This window comes from Eurosta solidaginis, chromosome 5, assembly GCF_040869045.1.
Source record: "Eurosta solidaginis isolate ZX-2024a chromosome 5, ASM4086904v1, whole genome shotgun sequence".
Taxonomy (NCBI): Eukaryota; Metazoa; Arthropoda; class Insecta; order Diptera; family Tephritidae; genus Eurosta; species Eurosta solidaginis.
The window spans coordinates 275,009,163-275,033,834 of NC_090323.1; the positions used below are offsets into that span (position 1 = coordinate 275,009,163).

The window sequence follows — 24,672 nt, forward strand, 5'->3', positions numbered from 1 at the left end:
TACGAACCTTGTTTCAACAAAAAAAATTTCGTGAAGCACTGTTAAAAAACGAGCTACCCAACCCCTATACACTTATAGCACTTTTGTTTTGCCCTGAAGAATAAGCAGAGATACAAATTCGCACAGTGAATATAAAAAAATGTTCATTGCACTCCCATATGCTTACTTACTTACTTAATTGGCGCTTAACCTTCTAAACGGTTATGGCCGTCCAACAAGGCGCGCCAGTCGCTCCTTCGCTCCGCCAACCGGCGCCAATTGGTCACACCAAGGGAGTTTAAATCGTTTTCCACCTGGTCCTTCCAACGGAGTGGGGGCCGCCCTCTACCTCTACTTCCATAGGCGGGTTCCGATAGAAACACTTTCTTATATATGCACTCACATATAAATTCATACATATATGAAAGTGCATGAATTTCATATGAAAGTGCAAAGGATAAGCACTTCCATATGAAGCCAAGGCACTACGGTATGATATTCAAATTTACACTAACAAATTGATAACCAAAAATTTTTCAAAAATATTGTAGCACTGAGAAACATTTTTATTCAAAGTTATTTTTTTTTTTTATATTTTTTAGTTTTTTTTTTTTTCAATTTAAAAAAGTTTCAGTGTACATATAATTATGTACATATATGTATTGTGATTTGCACTTCAATATACAAATTTTTGAACAGCCCTGGTTATAAACATTCTCATTATTAGAAAAATACTTGCTAACATATTTTGTGTAATATTCATTTCTTAAAGTTCAGGCCCGTGTGTTACGATTCGTATCGAAATCACTCAAAGATTAAATCAAAATAGCTCTGAAATCGTGAGTCCGCATAACGACATATGTGAGACTTCGCGTACTAGTTGGATTTATAATTTATCATAATTTGTATAGATATTTTGGTAGTTTCATACTTATAAATTGAGTGGAGAATGGATTCCGGTACGAATCGTAACGCAGGATACGGGCCCAGTTTTGAATTTTGATAAATGCTAGAGTACCAACGAGTGAAAGCACTCATAGTCAAAAGAAATGTCAAATTCTTCTTATGCATTATGTAGCAAAGTTTAAAGTTGGCTACTTTCGCATGTTAGATGGCGCTGGTGATGCACTATTTGTCGCTTTCCATGCAAAAACATGCAATCTACTCATCTCTCATCGCATGGTGCTGCATCAAAAATGTTATGTGCTGGGCCTATAATGTGTAATTACACAGGTCAACACAAAATTTGACTTTGACTTGAAAGCAATAAATTTCAATTCTTTAGGTCTTAATTTGACGAAAAAAATATATGGCATGAAAAAGTTTGCTTTCCTATTTACGAAACCGCTTGAACGAAATTTTTCAAAATCTGTGGATTTAATTTTTATTTGAAAATGAAACAATTTAAATAAATATTTTTATTAAGAATTATTTCTTCAAGCTGGCTCTAGGTCAATAAATTAAACAAGTTGTTGTTGTTTTTGTTCCAATATATTTCGATCTCCAACGGAGATCGTCATCGGGGACTACAATAATTAATAAATAAACACTTTATTTTACACAATTTATCACAGGCAAATTTATATATATGTATGTATAAACATATTAGCATTACTGCAAACATACATACATGAGTTCAGATGTTAGGTGGGCAGCGTCTGTTCGAGATGCTGTTGTTGAACTGATTTTCGCGAGTCAAGTAAGTGGCGGTAGATGTGTGCACACATTTCAGAGTCTTTCTTGTAGTTCAATCTTTTGTTCTCGTCCGTGTCTATTATGTGGAGCATCTCCAAAGTAAAGCGTTTGTTGCAGGCAGGGATGCACCTTAACGTTAAGCTAATCGTTTATCAAAAAATTTCCACCGTTTCCGTTGAAACACTTCGAAATATTATCGATAAAGAAATTATCAAGATAAATTGTATCTCGTTTTTAACCCAAACGAAAAGCCTTCGTTAACGTTAAAAACGCTAACAAAAACGTGATACTTTATGTTTGAATTGTGCTGGCAATGCTATAGCCATGGTGAAGCCGTAAGGTGGTAACAACGAGCGCACATACACACACAAACTCCATGTAATTTGTTTGTGTAATTCGTTGGTGGTAATATCAAAAATACTCTGAGAAATGTTCGTACTGTCAAAATTTATGAGAAAAGTTGCAATCAGCTTGGCTAATGCTTTCACCTTTAATGACTCCGCCATCAATCAGCTTTGCCAGCATAGTTTGAAATTAATAGTCAACATAAACGATTTGATTTCGTTTTGATATGGCAGAAAACGAAACGAAATCATTTTGTTAATTTGACGTTCTTAACGTTAATAAACGAAACGAAATGACTTTGTTTCGTTTATTAACGTTAATTATCGTAACGAAATGATATCGGTTCGTTGGTTAAGCATGCCTGGTTGCAGGCATGCTTAACGAACGAAACGATATCATTTCGTTACGATAATCAACGCTAATAAACGAAACGAAGTCACTTCGTTTCGTTTATTAACGTTAAGATCGTCAAATTAACGTGAAGTGACTTCGTTTCGTTTATTAGCGTTGATTATCGTAACGAAATGATATCGTTTCGTTCGTTAAGCATGCCTGGTTTGTTGTAATGCTGTTCTTGCTGTAGTATGCTCACAGCGTCAAAGTCTGGTTTATGTCCGCTCTCCGCACAGTGGGCCGCAAGTGCTGTTTTATGTGTATTGCTTGATTGTAAACATTTGATGTCAGATCGGTGCCCTGCTATTCTTGTTTTTAACTTATTTTTCGTTGTGCCAACATATTCTTTCGCACAAATGTTATCTCCGTCTCCTGCACATGGTATCTTTTATACAATATTGTTTTTCTCCATCGTTTCTAATTTACTTTTCATATTCTTGAAAAATATTTGGTTTGTGTACGCCGGTTTGTGTGCAATTCCGATTCTTTCTTTATCATAAATATTTGAGCATTGTAATCTTTCGGAAAAGCCAGGTATATATATAATAGATTTATATGTGATCGGTTTTTTACCTTCGATTTTTGATTTGGTACCCTTATGATGCGTGTTTATCAACCTACGTATTACCCCGGACGGGAAATCGTTCATCTTGAGAATGTGCTCGATACGTTTTTTATTCTCAGGGTGAAAAATTGAATCACTAGTATCTAAAACTCGCCGGATAAAATTTTTCGCTGTATTAAAAATCATACTTTTCGGATGTGTAGATAAATAATTTATAATACGTCCTGAAGATGTAGGCTTTTGGTACCAATCCACTTTAATTTTATTGCTTATTTTACATACCAAGGAGTCTAAAAATGGTAATTTGCCATCTTTTTCCAACTCCATCTTGAATTGTATATCTTTGTGGTATGAATTTAGCAAATCGAAGGTTTCGTCCAGTTTATCCTCCTTTACTAATGCAAACACATCGTCTACGTATTTACTAAGTAGTCTCGTGTTCTTTACTACTTTTCCTAAAATTTCTTCCATTACAATGTCGGCGACAATCGGTGATGCCGGAGATCCCATTGGAAGACCCTTTAATTGCGTATATATTCGTTCCTCGTACTTAAAATATCTATTTTCACAAATACAAAACGTCACTATTTCCATAAAAAGATTTTTAGGCATATACGTATATTGTTTAATCTCCTCCCATTTCGCCCGAATCGCCTGTATAGCAAAGTCTGTTGGTATACTTGGAAATAGTGATATAACATCAAACGATACAAAACGCTCATCATCACATATATAGTTGTCATTGACTTTGTCCTTAAATTCTATTGCACTTTTAACATTGAACACCGATTTCATCGTCAAGTTTTTTAAAATATTAGTCAAGTACTTACATAAATTATAGGACGGAGCATTTATTATGGAACAAATGGGTCTTAATGGCATATTTTCCTTGTGAACTTTTGGTAAACCATACATTCGGGGTGGAATAGCTGTGTGCGTGGTCATTTTATATTTTTCTGTTTTTGTTATAAGACCTAATTTATGTAATTTTTCTACTAATTGGTTGTTTTTGGTCTGTAATCTTAGTGTCGGATCTTGGCGTAAAATTCGATATATTGACATATCATTCAATATGTTGTCCATTCTTAACCTATAATCTGTTTTCTCCATAGCGACGGTCACGTTTCCCTTGTCTGCATTTAAAATTACAATTTCTTTATTTTTGTTCAGAAATCTTCGCGTTCGCTCCACTGTATCTTTGATGGCCATATCTGTTTTGTCACCTCTTCGCTTTGTCATCGACTCTTTTTATAAGCAATGATATTTTCGTTCTCGCGGATTCCTGTTCTTCTTTGTTCTCTACGCTCTGTACCAATTCCTCACCATCCGCAATGTATTTATAGAGCGGGAATTCTTCTTTTGTTATTGGTAAACCAAACTTTGGCCCTTTTGCTAGCAGCGCCTCCACATCAGGTGGGAATTCCGTATTTGTTTTGTTTACCAACCAATGTTTGTTTTTGTTGGTTCCTAATATTTGTGCATTTCTCTCGTCTCGCAGTTTTTCAAACTTTAATTTTTGTGTGTTTTTACATTTTGTAGCTTTTTTGCATGTAAGCCGCTGTTCGCTTTCAAATAAAGCTGTGACGTCATCCTTTTCCATATATTGGCCTAGTTTCTCCTTTGTAATCATAATTCGTTTTTCCTTTTCCTTTAGAAGCTCATGTTTATATTTTATTAGTGTGCTTAGTATTTTACTGTGAAATAAGTGTATATGTCTCTCCAGTGTGTGTTTGGTATGTTTCGGTATATAGTTATCGACGGTAAATATGTAGTCAAGTTTGGTCGTATTTTGTATAAACTTGGGTATAATTTTGGATTTTCTGCACTGTAATAAAAACTTAATACTAGACCGTAGCTTGGCTATCTATAGGGATTGTGTGTTGAACCTGTTGATGCGATTTCTTATTGTGTTGTTGTAGTTGCTCTTCAGCTTGGCGTAAACCATCTTCGTTGAGTGTCTACCCTTACGGCGTGCCTTCCGTATTTATAACAAATTTTGATTTTTGGCGACCTTTAAATTTAACAATTATTTCTTCAAGCTGGCTCTAGGTCAATAAATTAAACAAGTTGTTGTTGTTTTTGTTCCAATATATTTCGATCTCCAACGGAGATCGTCATCGGGGACTACAATAATAAATAAATAAACACTTTATTTTACACAATTTATCACAGGCAAATTTATATATATGTATGTATAAACATATTAGCATTTCTTACTCTGAAATGTGTGCACACATCTACCGCCACTTACTTGACTCGCGAAAATCAGTTCAACAACAGCATCTCGAACAGACGCTGCCCACCTAACATCTGAACTCATGTATGTATGTTTGCAGTAATGCTAATATGTTTATACATACATATATATAAATTTGCCTGTGATAAATTGTGTAAAATAAAGTGTTTATTTATTTATTATTGTAGTCCCCGATGACGATCTCCGTTGGAGATCGAAATATATTGGAACAAAAGCAACAACAACTTGTTTAATTTATTGACCTAGAGCCAGCTTGAAGAAATAATTGTTAAATTTAAAGGTCGCCAAAAATCAAAATTTGTTATTTTTATTAAGTTTTAATATCGAAATAACTTACAAAAAAGTGGAAAATGATTTAAAAGTGTACACTTTTTCTTTTTTTTATGTTCATAAGTACTATCCCTCAATAAACCCCAAATATAGTCTTCCATCATGTTTTCATTATATGGGCCTTGATAACCTTGTTCGAAGAAGAGCCTAAAAGCTCTGCTTTACTTTTTGATAAATTTAAATCTCTAAACAAATCATTAAAATCTTCGGTAGTGATGAAATGATGGTTTGGTTGTTCTGGTGTCGGTAAAAACTCCTTATCGGCATTGCTGTTATAAGAACTAAGAGATGATCCACTTCTCTGCGATAACTTTTTCGGTGGCTCTGGTACTGGTCGTGTCAGATCGTGTGCAACTGGAGCAGAAGAAGATTCAAGATCAGGATATTCGATAGATTTTGCATTTTTACCTCTACGTCTTTTACTCGGATTCACAATATAAAAGTAGCAGTCTTTAACATGGTCTTTTGGCTCACGCCAGATTCTTGGTGTTGCAAATTTCATAGATCTTTTCTCACCTCGACACCAACCTAAAATATAGAAAGAGAAATCAATATGTCTACTTTATTTAATTTACTATTTAAATAAAATTTGCTTACCTTCCAAACATCTTTTACAATAACTAAAAACAACATGTTGAGCCCATGTCTTGTATTGATTCCAAACAGGAGAGCCAAAATATGCTTCGTAGGCTTCACAGAGGATGAGAGAGATGTATGTAATTCATATTTTATATCTCGAACTTTAATAAATTGCCGACATGTATAACATAAAGCATCAGCTTCATATTTACACTTTCGCGACGACATTTTAGGTTATTCTAGATTTGTACAAAACACCTGTTCGTTGTTTAGGTATCACTCTAGCGCTATGTGCATTGTTACTATAACTATTACGAAAGCAAACTTTATACCGAAAAAAGGTATTTTGTTTTCGTTTTTGTTTATAATAAAACAGAAAATCATGAAATAAACTTTAGGACAAAGAACAAAATTTTTTTTGTAGAGTCGTGTTATTCATACAGAGCCAGCCATTGACCGTGATCCATATGGATCAATTTGTTGTTGCATTTGCATATTAAATTTTTATCGGTATCTGGATCATCTTCCATTGGAACGCGGGGAATGGCAATTCAGAGCTTCAAATCATCTCGGAAAAACTTTTTCCGGTACAGGAGTCGATTGGGCTCCAGTAAAATATTTCGATCTTCGTATAGTTACTTACTTAGTCTATGTCACCAGTGACGACTCTACTGGGGGAACTGTGAGGAGAGTTCGCCCCTCAAAAGCCATCGACGCTCTGTAAATCTGTGACACAGAATTTCTTTTCAAAACAATAAAATCTTTCTAAAAACATGATAGAAACCTGTCTAATATATTGTAACGAATTTACTTGCAAATCCTCTTATTTGCAACCTTCTGCTAAGTTCGAATCACTAAACTGTTGAATAAATAACTCCACTCTTCAATGCAAAATGGCCTTTATTAAAGTACTTCACAATAACACTTATATTTCGCTTACTGATAATTTGCTTAACTCAAACCAAACTGATTGATAGCTCAAATGAAACTGATCTCTCGCCTCCACTGTCGTCGCCCTTTTATACTATCCGACCTCCTCGTTGCATATTTCTAGGCTTTTCTAATTCCAGAACTTACTAGTTAGTTATACATTTCTCAGCTACAACTACAGATGTATAATTTTTATAGTTTCTCTCATACCCCATGCGCTTGTATGTGTGAGCGACACTTCCACAATCACAATTGCATACCTTTAGGAGCATTTCAGATAAGATATCTGTATGTGCTGGTGCGTTGCTTCTCCGCCGCGTGCACGCGTATGTGTAGAATTCACGTCACTGCTTAGCATCGGCCTAGAGATGGCAGTATCCCTTAGTGCCGCCAACATTCGTAACAATATCATAAAGGCCGCGGCACAGTGACATTTTTCATATAGATGCGTTGCGTTTAACACAAGCTTATGCATTCCAATAACATCGCCACAATCAACCAAGATGTTGCGTTTGTAAATATGAAGGAACTTCAGACTTGGCAATTGAAGTTTATTTCGCCTTGCCCATTCAAATTTTGCGAAGAACTGGTATAAACATTTTCCCTACACAACAAAAATATTGCTAACATATTGTAACGATTTTACTGCAAATCCTCTTATTTGCAGTCCTCGGCTAAGTTCGAATCACTAAACTGTTGAATAATTAACTCCAATTTGTTATAATGCAAAATGGTGTTTATTAAAGTACTTCACAATAACACTCAAACTGTGCAACGAATAGTTTGCTTAATAACCAAACTGATTGATAGCTCAAATGAAACTCTACTATTCAAAATAATACTGCTCTTGCTCGCTAGATAGCGTCTTAGTCGAAACTGATTGACAACTCAAATCAAACTGAATTCCAACACCTCTACAATTGCCGCCTTTTATACTCTTTGATTTCAACCTTCGCATCTTCTAGGCGCTTCCAGAATCTACTAGTCCAGCAGCTCTCAAACTTCTCAGCTGTAACTACAATTGCACAATTTTATAGTTTTTCTCATTGCATACTTATAGGAGTATCTCAGATATATGCATGTATTTGTGCATTGACTCTCCGCTGCTCGTATACGTACATGGTACATATGTGGAGACGTAATTATTGTTTCGTTTATGTAGATACATAATGATTGATCTATGGATGTGAATTCACGTCACTGCTTAGCATCGGCTTAGAGACGATAGCATCGCTCAGTGCTGCTAACATTCGTTACAATATTTTGTGTCGTATTCGTTTGTTATATTGCAGTTTTTACTTGCGAAAAAAGTTACAAACGAGTGCGAAAAATAATTTCAATTGCCAAGTGTGCCAACACCCTTAGCCAAAGCAAATGTCAAATTCTTCTTATGCTTTGTCTAGGTTATAATTAAAAATTCTTTTTCTTAAAACGTATTTTGGATTATATTTTATTTTAATCTTTTTAATTCTTTTATTTTACCAACTTCAAACAATGAAAATGTTTGATAATTGAAAAATCAAAATTGAAAATTTAAATATTGATAAAACATATTAAGATTACAAAATTCAAAGTAACTTAAACACAAAGTTAAATAAAAATAATAAGAACCCTACATTACTCCCCCTTCCGAAGAATTGTTGTTATACAAATTAAAAGTAACTTTCTTTTTGATTTTAGTGTTAGGAATTTGTGCAACATTAATAAATGCTGGTTTTAAACGATCAACAGCAATATTTTTTATTTCATCATTTATTTCCACCTTGACATTTTTTATGTCTTTTTCGATAACCTTATAAGGACCCTCATATGGATGTTGTAAAGCATGTTTGTTTACAACACGCACAAAAACAAACTTACAATCTTTTAAGTCCTTTTGAATAAAAATATTTGAAGAATTTTGGTGATGGACTAAATTTGATCTAAAATTTTTTAAAGTGTTCACGTAAAATATTTAAGACATCTGATGAACTTAAATTTTCATTAACCGAAACAAAAAGCAAAAAGCCAGACAACCGTAAATTTTGACCATAAACCATTTCTGCAGGTGTAGCCGAAACATCTTCTTTGAAAGTTGATCGCAAACCTAGAAGTATTATCGGCAACTCTTGATACCAATCTCTGAGCCCATTTCTAGCCATAATTGATGATTTTGATTTGAGGATGGTAGGCAGATGTTGTTATATGATGACTCCCAAGTAATTTAGTTAGTTCCGAGAACAAATTTGATGTGAACTGAGTGCCCTGATCTGTTGTTATTTCTAAAGGAACGCCAAAACGAGAAATATATTCATTAAAAAAATTCTTTGCAATAGTTGCAGCAGAAATATCTTTTAATAGATATACTTCTGGCCACCGAGTAAATCTATCAATTAAAGTAAAAATATATCGATGTCCTTTTGATATTGGTAAAGGGCCTACAATATCCAAATGGATATACTCAAATCTACTTTTTGGTATTGGAATTTTGAAAATAGGTGTTTTTGTATAACGATAAACCTTCCACTTTTGGCAACTGATACATTCTCGAGGCCATAGATGAATTTGTTTGTTCATATTTGGCCAAAAATATTTTTTAATAAAAGTCTACGGGTAGCCTTTGTACCTGGATGTGATATTCCATGTAACATTTCAAAATTCGTTTTTCTTAAATTGTATGGAATATACGGTCGGGGATATTCACCCGAAATTTCACACCAAATATTAAAATTTAGTACAGGAATTTTGATTAACTTAAGATTATTAAAATTTTGAGTGTTCGTTAGTTCATTTAGTTCATTATCTTTCCGTTGTTCATTTTGTAAAACTTTAAAATTTAGCTCTGAATTTTTAATTGAATCAACTTCAAAAGCTCGTGACAATGTGTCAGCTACAACATTATCTTTTCCTTTTATATACTGTATATCATTAGTAAACTGCACAACAAATTCAAGATGTCTTGTTTGCCTAGGGCTGCGCCCCGTTTTTGAGCTTAAAGCAAAAGTTAATGGTTTGTGGTCCGTGTAAACTGTAAACTGTGGCCCTTCTAAAAGGTATCTAAAATGCTTGATATTTAAATAAATGGCTAATAATTCTCGATCAAATGCGCTATACTTCGTCTCTGATGGAGAAAGCTTTTTCGAATAAAAACCTAATGACTCAGATGTACCATTAAAGTGTTGTTGTATGACACCACCAATTGCCGTATTAGATGCATCAACATTTAAAGAAAGTTTTGCATCTTTGTTAAAATGATTTAACAATATCGCAGATGCAAACTTTTCTTTAATACATTCAAAGCTTTTAGTTGATGTGTCGTCCCATATTAATGTTTTATCGCGTTTTTGTTTGTTCTATTAATTAAATCATATATTATATTCGTGTACTCAGCTAAATTTGGAATATACCTATGGTAATAGTTTACCATTCCTAAAAATTTTTGTGCCTGTTTAATAGTTTTTGGACGTTCAAAATTACGTATGGCTGCTATTTTCTCATCGGATGGCCTGATTCCAGAACTAGAAATATTGTGCCCTAAAAAGTCAATATTGTTAACACCAAAAAGACATTTACTTGGTTTAATATTTAACCCATACTCGGATAGTCGTTCGAAAAGTATACGTAGATGTGTTAAATGTTCTTCTTCATTTTCACTCGCAATAAGTAAGTCATCATTGTATGCAAATACAAAATCTAGACCGTTAACAATTTCATTAATAAACCTCTGGAAGGTTTGTGAAGAGTTTCTTAATCCGAAAGGCATACGCAAAAACTCGAACATACCGAAAGATGTTGTTATTGCCGTTTTGAAGATATCTCCTTTTGCCATTGGTATCTGATGGTATGCTTTCACTAAATCAATTTTTGAAAATATATTTTTGTTTCGAAGATTCATATTGAAATCGTGTATATGAGGTAAAGGATAACGATCAGGTACTGTAATAACATTCAGTCTACGAAAATCGCCACATGGACGCCAGTCATTAGCTTCTTTCTTGGGCACTAAATGAAGAGGGGATGCAACGGATGAATTTGATGGTCTACAATTTCCAGTTCTTAACAAAAAATCAAATTCGTTTTGGCTACTTTGAATTTAATCGGATCTAGGCGCCTGGGCTTAGAAAAAGGAAGATTTCCTTCAGTAACAAGTCTGTGGACCGTAGTATGTATGCTTAACTGGTTTCGAATAATCTGGTTCAGCTATCAATGATGGAAAACTTTTTAATAATTTTGTATATTTGTTATCTACTGAGAAAATTTTCGGAAAAGGAACATTACAGAAATATGAGATCATGTTGACTGAAAGATTTGTCAATGGGTAAACTAAACGTTTATTTTTGATATCAATAAGCAGGCCATATTTACATAAAAAATCAGCACCAATTATAGGTTTCGCTATGTCAGCTATTAACAATGTAAAAGGAAATTCGCGTCTCAAACCTAACTTTATATTCAAAATCTCTTTTCCATATGTCGAAATTGTAGAACCATTAGCTGCTGTTAAAATAATATCGGATTTATTTTTACTTAAAAATTTTGAAACAGGCAAAACTGAAATTTCTGCCCACTGTCAATAAGAAAATTAAGTTTATTATCCCGATCATATATAAACAAGCGACGAGTAGATACTTGAAAATGTCCATTGTTTGTTGCTGCAACAACGGACGAAGTTAAGTATGTTAGACTATTATTCTTTGAAAAAGCACAAGGTTGTTCACATTTTTAGCCTTGTTACCGAATCTATAATGATACCTACATACCCAATTCTGATTATCGCGAGAATTAGATCTATACCTTAATGGACTTCTTAATCTACTTTTACTAGTCGAACGAGATCTTGAAGTTTTCATGTATTTCTTTCTTAATTTCTGATAATTCCAAAGATAATTTTTCAAAATTTTTGTACATAATACTAGTCGTTTGAACCAAATTACATATTAATGCATTTTCGCTTTTTGAATTTTGAAAATTATTGATAGAAGAAATTTCGTTTTTATTGATAACCTCCCATACGTTATCAGCTAATTTCATTAAGTCATTTATGTCACTAGAATTTGAACTAGTTAAAATTACATTTAAGTAGTTTGGTAGTTTTCTCATCCAAAGTTTCTTAAGAACTTCTTGGCTGAAGTTAGAACCAGAGAGTAATGCCAAAGACCGATAAAATTCAGATGGTTTGCGATCTCCCATCTCAGAATCAGTATTTAGTCTTTTCTTGAGTAATTTTGTTTGTATTGAACTGCATTTCAGCATGTATGAACCATGCTTCAGGACAATTTGTCCAAAACTGAGGAAGCTGAAATGGAAAAAATTTCGTTATTGCACTATGGCTTAAATGACCATGTTCTGCGGCCAAAAATCAACCAAAGGAGATAGAAGTATGAAAATTTGCACACAGAAATATGGCACCCCCCTAAAACTCTGACAGAAAAATGAGCGGGATTTGATCACTGCTACGCCTTTTTTTTAAATTATACTTATGAGTAGGTATATTATTTAAGAACTTTTTTGACCTACATATTTCTTCTTAAAATCTTTCCATGAATCTGTTATTTTTCGAGATATCGCTAATTAAGTTGTATGTAAAATAAAATGAAACACTTAAGGCTATTCAAAAACGATTTATTCAAAAAGATTGATATTATATTTAAAAGTATTAGTCGAGTTTATTTTTGTTGCTCCATTTTTGAGTGAATAGTAAGAGCATAGCAAATTGTTGTTTTTGTGTATCAGGTAGAGTCCCACCTTGATCTAATCCCACGATTCTTCTTCTTCCTCTAGTTCAATCGAGAAGCAAGTATTGTCGTCCATATCTTCATTATCGTCGGAACATATTTCATCTAATTCTTCTAGTGCCTGACGTGATGTTGTAGGCTTATCATCATCCAACTCATTAGGAGGAGATTTCCAAAGTGTAACTACTTCAGGTGGAAATGTTTGTTTTTTTGTTGAATAAATCGTCTTTGACAAGTGCATACTAGGTAAAACGAGATCAGATGAATCTCCCTGCTATTTTTTCTGCCATGCGACATGCGATATCTTTTATAGCATTTGTTACGGTCAAAACATATTTTAAGTCATTGCATCGCGTATAGAAATTTATGCCGCATGTAACAGAAGAGATGTGTTATCTGATTGCTGAGAGCAAAATTCTGATGCTAGTCTCCGCTTTTGCCGCTCACTTCCTTCAGAATAACTCACTGTAGGTCGACCTTTAGACGGCCCATACATGACACAAAAGCCATGCGCAAATATAGAACGACGAAATGTGTGCAAATGAAAATTTTGACATACACGGCTCAAAAACACTGCGCAATATTCATTTTTAAAGTAGCGCTACAAATGAAACATGTGTTTTAATTGTATAAAAAATTATTATGTATTATTGAATTTGTTTGAATTCCTGTTACAAGCTAGAGATGGTCCTTACGTCTTCAATATTAAAATTTTTAAGCAATATTTACTGATGTTATATTATCAGAAACACCAGGAAAACTGTGTAACATTCACCACACACGAAGAAAAAAGCATGTGCAATATTTGCAGACATGCGTAAATATCAAAATCGTTTTGATTTTAGCACAGTTCTCTGCGTCAATAGCGCAACCAGTGCACACACCGGGCAAATCCTTTTACAAATTGGTAATTGGCGCAAGGATACTTGAGCCGTGTAATTGGCGTATTATGCGAAACATTAGGCAATGCAAATACAATATCCATTCCTAGCCAGTGACTTTCGTACGTGATCATATTTTGTAAACTTCGTCCATTTTTCTTCCATTTTTGGGTTGCATGTGAGCAGAAACTCTTAATTTTTAAATGTATTCCTTTCACCTCCTCCTCGTTAAGTCGACTATTTTTTAAGCTTAACTTAATTTTCGCACAATAAAAATCGCAAAATTGACGTTCAAATAACGGTTAACTTCAGCTGGTTACCACTTGTACTAGAGTTGCCAGAGAGCAAAAAAAAGTATGTATTCGCAATATATGGTTTATTCCCTATTCAGAGAAAATATAATTTGCCAAAAATTCGAAACTAAAAAATTGACTTTTGGCCGCAGAACATGGTCATTTAAGCCACAGTGTATTGATAGGATTCGCATATGGATTTATTAGGTCATTTTGCGAAGAAGCACCTTCTGAATCAATAAGCGAATCGTTAACCCGATGTGTTGGTGTAGACATGTTTCTGTTGTTTGGTGGCGTAATTGAAATGGAATGTCAAACATTTATTTTTAAAATAACGTTTAAAACTCAACGTTATTAAATGCAAAATATTCTTTTAAATCTCCTGTAAAGAGAGTTTACAACTATTTAAAATGTATTAAATTTTAATTTCAGATAAATCTTGATTAACATAACCATGTATATTAGGGCGGGTCGATTTGTGGGGAGGCAAAAAAATCGCCCATTGCTCTGTGAAAATCCTATTCTAGGGATCAAAATAAGAAACTTTGCCGAAGGAACCATACCTCTAAAATGAATTCTGATGTCCCCCCCCCCCCCCAGGTAGGGGTAAATTTTGAAAAATCCCACTTTGACCCATTTAGAGTGCTCCAATTGAGTCCAAATGTATGACCGACCCCACTAACTTTGGAGGCCCGACCCACCGATGCCAGTGGCACACCCCCTGGAACTCCCCTGGGGGTTCACCATACAAACATTTCAAAAAATCGCCGGTTTTTGCACTTTACATTAATAAATCTGCGAAATGCTTATGTTTTTTCTTTTTGGAGTTTATTTTTCTCTTTAGAAATTTATTTAGTCAGAACATATGTAAATGAAAAAATGAATTTAACTTAGTAATAGAAAAGAAATTAAAAAAATTATTAGAAATAAGCGTTTTTACAACCCTTTTAAAACCAAGGCATCACTGTGATGCATTTGCATGTCGTAAACATAGTTGTGTGGGTTTTTTATTCAACCGTTTTAAAAAATGAAGGTATCGCTGTGACACAATTGCAGATCGTAAAATTGCTTGTGTTGTTTTTTTTAGCCACCACAAGACACAGCAGGTAGAATTGAAATTACCATTTCATTCTTATTACCTCGTCTCATAGACCATATATGTATAACGCAACAATTTTTGTGAATGCATTAAGTCGTTGTGAAGAACTCAAAGTGTGAAGTGCTAATTTCAGATAAAAAAATATTTAAAAAAAAAATAATAAGTGAAGTGACCATTCCAAATCAAAAAGTTTACAATGAATCCACCATCCTCTACACCGCAAGATGAAGCAACTACATCAACAACTATCGAGAACCCAATGAGTCATATACCCAAGCATGATGTTACTGTTTTTGATGTGTCTACTGATTTAACTGATCTTAATTTACCAACCCATCTGGATATCTTGAGATATTATTTTTACTTAAGCGAACGTGCTAAAACAGAACAAAAAAGTTTTCCCATAAATCATTCACTATTCAAGTACAAGATAAGTTGATTGGAATTTGGGAAAAACTTGGTATGGAAATAATGCTGAAAAAAAGTGTATTTAATAAATTGAATAAATTGCTTGACAAGTATCAAGAGCAAATCAAGAGAAGAAACAACACCCAACAATTTACAGAGTATGTAAAATCTCTGGAAACAATTTTTTTACATTGGAACATGTAAATGCGATTTGAAAGCAGCTCCATGTGCATGCGGCTGGGTTCCCGAATGCCTCAAAGAGTTCATGCACGATCAACATAATCAGAGAAGACTAACAATGGATGCATTTATGATGGAAACTGAAGAGCAAGGAGCAACGTCTATGTCCTCAATGCCAACATACCAAGATCCCGATGATTCAACATACGCACCGCCGCCGGTTCAAGAAGATATGGATTGAAGCACATGTTCACAATACACAGAGAGATACGATTGTTTTAACTTTGCCTTGGTATGTGACAGATTTGGTGTGCCTGACAGAGTAGCATCAGCATGGGAACCGCTCTTTTGCAAGATTTTAAAATTAAAGATGAGCATGGGAAACCTCTCATAATAGATAAATCGAAAGTTCGCAGAGAAAAAGAGAAATGCAGACAAGAAGTGCTTCGCAAACGTTTACATGATACCAATTTGTTAGCGTTTTCATTCGATGGCAGAAAAGATGATACTTTAACGATAGATAAAATTGATGAGAAATATCATACTAGGATGGTAAAAGAATCTCATCTTGTTATTTTGAGAGAACCCAATTCTGAATTGATTGGTTACGTAAGACTGGAACATGAAACCGCTGAATACAAAACAACGAAATTAAATGGTTTTTTCAACGATAAAAATATATCACTGGATGCATTAATTCGAATATGCACTGACGGTGAGCCGTGCGAAATTGCCCAGAATTGAAAGTAAAAAAGACTTCAAACAATAATTTTTTTTAGTTTCTTTTCTATAACTCACTTAAATAAATTTTTTCATTTACATATGTTCTGACTAAATAAATTTCTTAAGAGAAAAAATAGATATTATTATAAATATCAGAATTCGTTTTAGAGGTATGGTTCCTTCGGCAAAGTTTCTTATTTTGATCCCTAGAATACGATTTTCACAGAGCAATGAGCGATTTTTAAATCGACCCGCCCTAATGTATATATATATTTAAAATATATGAAAATTTATATAAATAGTTTTGAATAATATGATACAGCTCACAATTTCTTTCTTATTTTGATTTGTTGTTGCCTGTTATATCTTCTTTGTTGTTATTGTTTTGACTTACGTTTCTTCTTGTTATACCTTTCATGAACATGAAATGGTATATTAACTTTGGTCCGATGTTTGTAACGTTGAGTTATATAGAAGATAGACTCACCATTAAGTATACCGAATTGATCAGGGCGACGAACTGAGTTGATATAGCCATGTCCGTCTGTCCGTCTCTCCTTCGAAATAAATTTGCAACTTAGCAGCACGACACTAATCGAAAAATTCGTATATATATTCAAAAAATGTTGTACACATGAAATGATCTCGAGAAGCTCGTCACCCAGAGAAAAATTACCACTCATCAGCACAGCTTCCTTTTGATACCCATATTGAAGTACTCATTAACAGCTTCCATTTGATACCCATAATGTAAAAACACATCCTAAGGTAATTCTGATCCACGTTTTGGGAAATATCTCGAGATCTTAGTCACCCAGATGTATGAAAATTACCCTCTGCTAAAGAACTCATCAACTGCTTTTATTTGATATCCATATTGTATAAACACATTCTTGGGGTACCCGGGTCCACACTTTGGCCTATATCTCGAGACCCTAGTCACCATATTAAAGTACTCATCAGAAGCTTCCATTTGATACCCATATTATACAAACAGATCGTAGGGTTATCCGCGTCCACGTTTTGACCTATATCTCAAGACCCTAGAATTTAAAAAAAAATTTTTTTTTCCAAAAACCTTACCCTTTTTGATCCCTATAATATGAAAAAAGAACGATTAAAATTGGCCTCGTATAGGCCCCAAAACATGGACAGGAACGAAATCATTTCATTTTTATATATATATGTAGATATATGTGACCCGGTCTATGAAAAGGCGGCTTATGACTAAAAAAAAAACAGCTGTTAACAGCTGTTTCTAGTAATTTCTTTTTTGAGTCATAAGCCACCTTTTCATAGACCGGGTCACGTATGTATTTTTTCTTCGTCAAATACATAGACCGATGAGTAGATAAGCAATGTTAACTTAAATTTTTATATTCAGTTGAGCAGAGCTCACAGAGTATATTAAGTTTGATTGGATAACGGTTGGTTGTACAGGTATAAAGGAATCGAGATAGATATAGACTTCCATATATCAAAATCATCTGTATCGAAAAAAAATTCGATTGAGCCATGTCCGTCCGTCCGTCTGTCCGTTAACACGATAACTTGAGTAAATTTTGAGGTATCTTGATGAAATTCGGTATGTAGGTTCCTGGGCACTTATCTCAGATCGCTATTTAAAATGAACGATATCGGACAATAACCACGCCCACTTTTTCGATATCGAAAATTTCGAAAAATCGAAAAAGTGCGATAATTCATTACCAAATACGGATTAAGCGATGAAACTTGGTAGGTGAGTTGAACTTATGACGCAGAATAGAAAACTAGTAAAATTTTGGACAATGGGCGTGGCACCGCCCACTTTTCAAAGAAGGTAATTTAGAAGTTTTGCAAGCTGTAATTTGACAGTCGTTGAAGATATCATGATGAAATTTGGCAGGAACGTTACTCTTATTACTATATATCTGCTTAATAAAAATTAGCAAAATCGGAGAACGACCACGCCCACTTTTTAAAAAAAAAATTTTTTTAATTCAAATTTTAAAAGAAAAGTTAATATCTTTACAGTATATAAGTAAATTATGTCAACATTCAACTCCAGTAATGATATGTTGCAACAAAATACAAAAATAAAAGAAAATTTCAAAATGGGCGTGGCTCCGCCTTTTTTCATTTAATTTGTCTAGGATACTTTTAATGTCATAAGTCGAACAAAAATTTACCAATCCTTGTGAAATTTGGTAGAGGCTTAGATTCTAGGACGATAACTGTTTCTGTGAAAAAAGGCGAAATCGGTTGAAGCCACGCCCAGTTTTTATACACAGTCGACCGTCTGTCCTTCCGCTCGGCCGTTAACACGATAACTTGAGCAAAAATCGATATATCTTTACAAACTCAGTTCATGTACTTATCTGAACTCACTTTGTATTAGTGTAAAAAATGGCCGAAATCCGACTATGACCACGCCCACTTTTTCGATATCGAAAATTACGAAAAATGAAAACAATGCCATAATTATATACCAAATACGAAAAAAGGGATGAAACATGGTAATTGTATTGGTATATTGACGCAAAATATAACTTTAGAAAAAAACTTGGTAAAATGGGTGTGACACCTACCATATTAAGTAGAAGAAAATGAAAAAGTTTTGCAGGGCGAAATCAAAAGCCCTTGGAATCTTGGAAGGAATACTGTTCGTGGTATTACATATATAAATAAATTAGCGGTACCCGGCAGATGATGTTCTGGATCACCCTGGTCCACATTTTGGTCGATACCTCGAAAACGCCTTCACATATACAACTAAGGGCCACTCCCTTTCAAAACCCTCATTAATACCTTTAATTTGATACCCATATCGTACAAACACATTCTAGAGTCACCCCTGGTCCACGTTTATGGCGATATCTCGAAAATGCGTCCACATATAGAACTAAGGCCCACTCCCTTTTAAAATACTCATTAACACCTTTCATTTGAACCCATATCGGTCAAAAAAATTCTAGAGTCAACCCTGGCCCACTTTTATAACGATATTCTGAAAAGGCGTCCACCTATAGAACTAAGGCCCACTCCCTTTTAAAATACTCATTAACAGCTTTCATTTGATACCCATATCGTACAAACAAATTCTAGTCACTCCTGGTCTACCTTTATGGCGATATCTCGAAAAGGCGTCCACATACAGAACTAAGGCCAACGCCCTTTTAAAATACTCATTAATACCTTTCAATTGATACCCATATCGTACAAACAAATTCTAGGGTCAACCCTCATCCACCTTTATGGCGATATCCCTAAATGGCGTCCACCTATAGAACTATGGCCCACTTCCTCTTAAAATACTCTTTAATACCTTCCATTTGATACACATGTCATACAAACACATTCCAGGGTTACCCTAGGTTCTTTTTCCTACATGGTTATTTTGCCTTATGTTGTCACCATAGCTCTCAACTGAGTATGTAATGTTCGGTTACACCCGAACTTAACCTTCCTTACTTGTTTCTGTTAAGACTAGATACCGATTTATTTTGGTTGACTTTAGTAGGATATCAAAAAAAATCGCGGGCACTACCACCAATAAAGTCGATAGTGGCTACCGAAAAAATCGGATTTTCATTCACGGCCGCCATGGTGTGGTAGTAGCGTGCTCCGGTTTGGAAGAGAAGGTCGCTTTAAATCTTCTTGGAGGTTAATCACGCCAAATACTTTTTTCAAAAGTCTCAAAGAAAATATAAATACCAAATGTAACGGGCGCGAAAAATACATTTAAAATATATTTAAAAAAAAACTCCAAGACATTATTATGAACATTAATTAAAATTATTTCTGCACGTGCTGTTATGAACATATTATGTATGTATGTACATCCGAAATGAATGAACTCCAATAACTTTTTACTTGTAATATTTTTTTATATTCTTATTTAAAAATTGCAGATGAAGACGCCTGCGATACAAAACGATTTCAGTTATTATAGACGCATTGTTAGTAGGCAGCGCATCGATCAGACCAACAATATGTTAGTTAGCACGGAATTGGCTAATCGTATGTCTCTATTTTACGCCCATGCCACGCCTATGTTGAAGGTGCTTAGCGAAGCGACGTCCAAATTTGTTCACGACAATGCGGATGACGTTGAGAATACGACAGAAACACTTGGAACAATGGCTAAAGTGTGTTTACGAATGCTTGAGAATCCGTAAGTAAAATTATGCACGTTTCGAACTCTTAATATTATTCGCCTAGCGATGGCCGAGTGGAAGGTACCGCATGAAGAATACTCTCGGGAACTGTTATAGCAAGCTAGTAGAGGTTTACGCCGATCACTTGATTTTTCTATTTAAAAAATAATAATATTTAGAAAGGTTGTGTTAATATGTATTTAAGGAAATCAACGTTTTAGTCATTTCGGAAAGATCCGGGGTTTTTGCCTCAAAATGTCGCGGATCGTTCAACAAATTTCAGGAGTAGCTCCTTGCGGAGGGACTGTCCTTCGTTCACTTGCTCCAGGGAGGCTTCGAACCTAACCCCGGTCTGAAGGACTGGTACTGCTGCGTCTTCCGAAAAAAAATTTAAGTCACGCACAAAGGCGACTTACGGTTGCTATTAATGATATTTTAATACTCATGACTCTCGTCGCACAGTTTTAACGATTAGCACCATCGCTGACCTTTGTTGGTAGCTCCAAATGGCGCCTCTTGTTATACTCAGCTGAACAGAGCTCATAGAGTATATTAATTTTGTTCGCATAACGGTACCACGTAACGGCATAAACTAACCAAGATAGATATATACTTCTATATATCAAAATGATCTGGGCGAAAAAAGAAATTCATTTAGCCATGCCCGTCCGTCTGTCCGTAAACTCGATAACTTGATTAAATTTTGAGGTATCTTAATAAAATTTCAGATCGCTATTTAAAATGAACGAATCGGACTATAACCACGCCCACTTTTTCGATTTCGAAAAACCGATAAAGTGCGATAATTCATTACCATAGACGGATAAAGCGATTAAACTTGGTAGGTGGGTTGACCTTATGACGCAGAATAGAAAATTAGTAAAATTTTGGACAATGGGCGTGGCACCCCACTTTTAAAAGAAGGTAATTTAAAAGTTTTGCAAGCTGATTTTTGGCAGCTGAGTGTGTCATGTTCGGTTACACCCGAACTTAGCGTTCCTTACTTGTTTTTTCTGTTGCTTTAAGATATATAATTCCCGATGTGCGAACAGTAGCAATCCTGTCCACCACCAGTCGCTACCACGCCTCCTGGCCCTCACACCACATGCCAGCACAGAAGTTATAGAACTGCGACTTCGAGCTCATACCTTCGTCGACGTCACTTTCCTAGAAGCTCTAGGTATATCTCCGAAAGCCCTACATGGTAAATATACGTATGTGCCTACGTATTCACATATGTAACAGGAGCCGTAACATGTAGGTGATATTTAATTAATGTGATTCGCTGCAAGGGACTAGTTGGGATAAGGCCGCCAACTTTATTAAATGTCCAACCGGGAGACTTGGGTGTTAAATGATGAAGTGTGAAAATCAAAATTAACATTTCAGTCGCTATTTTCAAGTTTCGCAAATAAACAACAGATTTTTGAATATAAGGCCAAGTGATCTTCAACTTAGGTGTGAGAATCATTTCAAAGGAGTGGAACCTTCTGAAACGTTCTGCATCACTGATTTCGCTTATTCTTTTACCCAATCGGGATATAAAATCTTTGAAAAAATCGAGGAAAATTTGAAAAAATGTTCGACTTGGGTCATTTTGGTTGAATTCATTGTTCTTTATTAATTTTTTGAAAAAATTATGCAGTGATCATTAAAATTTTTTATATAACTTTTTTTTAGTGTTTTGTTTTAATAACTTGGTGAATTGGGTGATGCAAAATCCGGGTTAAGCTTTTAACTTTTGGACGGTTAGAAAGAGTTTAATTTCGCAATTGGACTCTGATAACTGGCAGTTGTGCGCATCCCTTGATACCCCTTTCAACCATTGCGGACCAATTTTCGACATAAACAATAAACGGCCTAGACAGTCTTAAATGAATAGAAATAAGTAAGGACGGGATTGTATTCGGCTGTGCCGAAGACTTCATACCTTTCATGAATGGGGCTGAACAATAATCTTATCCCATTCGTAATATCCAAATAATCGGCTGCATAAATAAGAAATATATGGTGAACAGATGTACATACCTAAGCGATTTTTAAGATAAATATAAAATAAACAAGCCAGCAAGGCTAAGTTCGAGTGTAACCGAACATTACATACTCAGCTGAGAGCTTTGGAGACAAAATAAGGGAAAATCACCATGTAGGAAAATGAACCTAGGGTAACCCTGGAATGTGTTATCATGGGTATCAAATGAAAGGTGTTAATGACTATTTGAAAGGGATTGGGCCTTATTGGACGCCTTTTCGAGATATTGCCATAAAGGTGGACAAGGGGTGACTCTAGAATGTATTTGTACGATATGGGTATCAAATGAAAGGTGTTAATGATTATTTAAAAGGGAGTGGGCCTTAGTTCTATAGGTGGACGCCTTTTCGAGATATCGCCATAATGGTGGACAGGGGCGACTCTAGAATGTGTTTGTACGATATGGGTATCAAGTGAAAGGTGTTAGTGAGTATTTTAAAAGGGAGTGGGCCTTAGTTCTATAGGTGGACGCCTTTTCGAGATATTGCCATAAAGGTGGACCAGGGGTGACTCTATAATGTGTTTGTACGATATGGGTATCAAATGAAAGGTGTTAATGATTATTTAAAAGGGAGTGGGCCTTAGTTCTATAGGTGGACGCCTTTTCGAGATATCGCCATAATGGTGGACAGGGGCGACTCTAGAATGTGTTTGTACGATATGGGTATCAAGTGAAAGGTGTTAGTGAGTATTTTAAAAGGGAGTGGGCCTTAGTTCTATAGGTGGACGCCTTTTCGAGATATTGCCATAAAGGTGGACCAGGGGTGACTCTAGAATGTATTTGTACGATATGGGTATCAAATGAAAGGTGTTAATGATTATTTAAAAGGGAGTGGGCCTTAGTTCTATAGGTGGACGCCTTTTCGAGATATTGCCATAAAGGTGGACCAGGGGTGACTCTAGAATGTGTTTGTACGATATGGGTGTCAAATGAAAGGTGTTAGTGAGTATTTTAAAAGGGAGTGGGCCTTAGTTCTATAGGTGGACGCCTTTTCGAGATATTGCCATAAAGGTGGACCAGGGGTGACTCTAGAATGTGTTTGTACGATATGAGTTTGAGATATAGTATGTATACCACCGATCTCAATGATTTTTTCAGACAACAAATATGTTATATACGTAAAAATTTGAAGCCTCTAGCTCTTAAAATAGGGCAGTAATTACGAAAAGTTTCTTATCTGAACAATCGGTTGTGGGGGATATATGCTATATATACAACCGATCTCATCATTTTCAGACAATAGTATGCGCAATATACGAAAGTATTAGGTGAAATTTGAAGCTACATTCTGATAAATTGAGGAAGATATGACAAAAATCCTCTTTTTCTGAAAAATCGGTTGCATGGAGAATATATGCTACAGTGGTCCGATGCGGCCGGTTCCGACAAATGTCTAATCGGACACCTAAATACACCCGCTCACCAAATTTTATCAGGACATCTCAAAAATTGATTGACTAGTTTGCATACAAACAGACAGACGGTCAGACGGATATGGCTAAATCAACTCAGCTCTTCATCCTGATTATTTCGGTATACTTAATGGTTGGTCGGTCTATCTATTTTCCTTTAAGGACTTACAATTTTGGGATTCGTAACTGAAGTTAATATACCATTTCATTTTCATGAGAGATATAAATACACTAAAGCGCCGAACGCCGCCGCGCCGATATTTTTGACATTCGGCGGCGGTGTGCGGAAATCGGCGTTTATCGGCTAGATATAAATTGTATACATTTTCCTCTGAGGTGGAGAGTTTTTGCAACAAATTCTGGGATTGTGCGTTCTTCAACCGTTTGCTGAGATAAGTCGGCCTCGAAACAAGCAGCCGAGGCAGGGCAATCTTCCACTCAGACTTCAATACTTATACAGCTTGACGACGAGTACCTGTTGCATATTACATCTCCTAGGGAGTACAATATTTTCGGAATAGGAATTTCGAAATCAAAAGGAGAATGCCAAAATGTTATCAACACTAGGAAAGTTATTTACTGCCGTGGACGGAATTGTTTTTTTAATAAATAGTTTCATTAAATGCAGCTAATTTTTATTTATTTATTTACTTATTTAATAGTCTATAAATTGAGCAATTTAAACAGACTAAATCAGCAGTACATTTACAAATAGCA

The 24,672-nt window shown here is 35.0% G+C and overlaps 1 protein-coding gene and 1 non-coding gene across 17 annotated transcripts in view; one reads left to right on the forward strand and one right to left on the reverse strand.

Annotated features, from left to right (window-relative positions):
• LOC137253631 (CYFIP-related Rac1 interactor B) overlaps positions 1-24,672 on the forward strand; it is a 78,028-nt gene that overhangs the window by 48,555 nt on the left and 4,801 nt on the right. For all 16 annotated transcript variants that reach the window (XM_067790920.1, XM_067790934.1, XM_067790924.1 and 13 more), the window contains exon 4: positions 20,265-20,527. In XM_067790920.1, the coding sequence (XP_067647021.1) occupies positions 20,265-20,527 (263 nt within the window). The remainder of the gene's footprint in view (positions 1-20,264; positions 20,528-24,672) is intronic.
• Positions 17,540-17,677, reverse strand: LOC137234109 (small nucleolar RNA snR44). Its single transcript, XR_010947700.1, has one exon. It is a non-coding gene; the product is annotated as a small nucleolar RNA snR44 (small nucleolar RNA).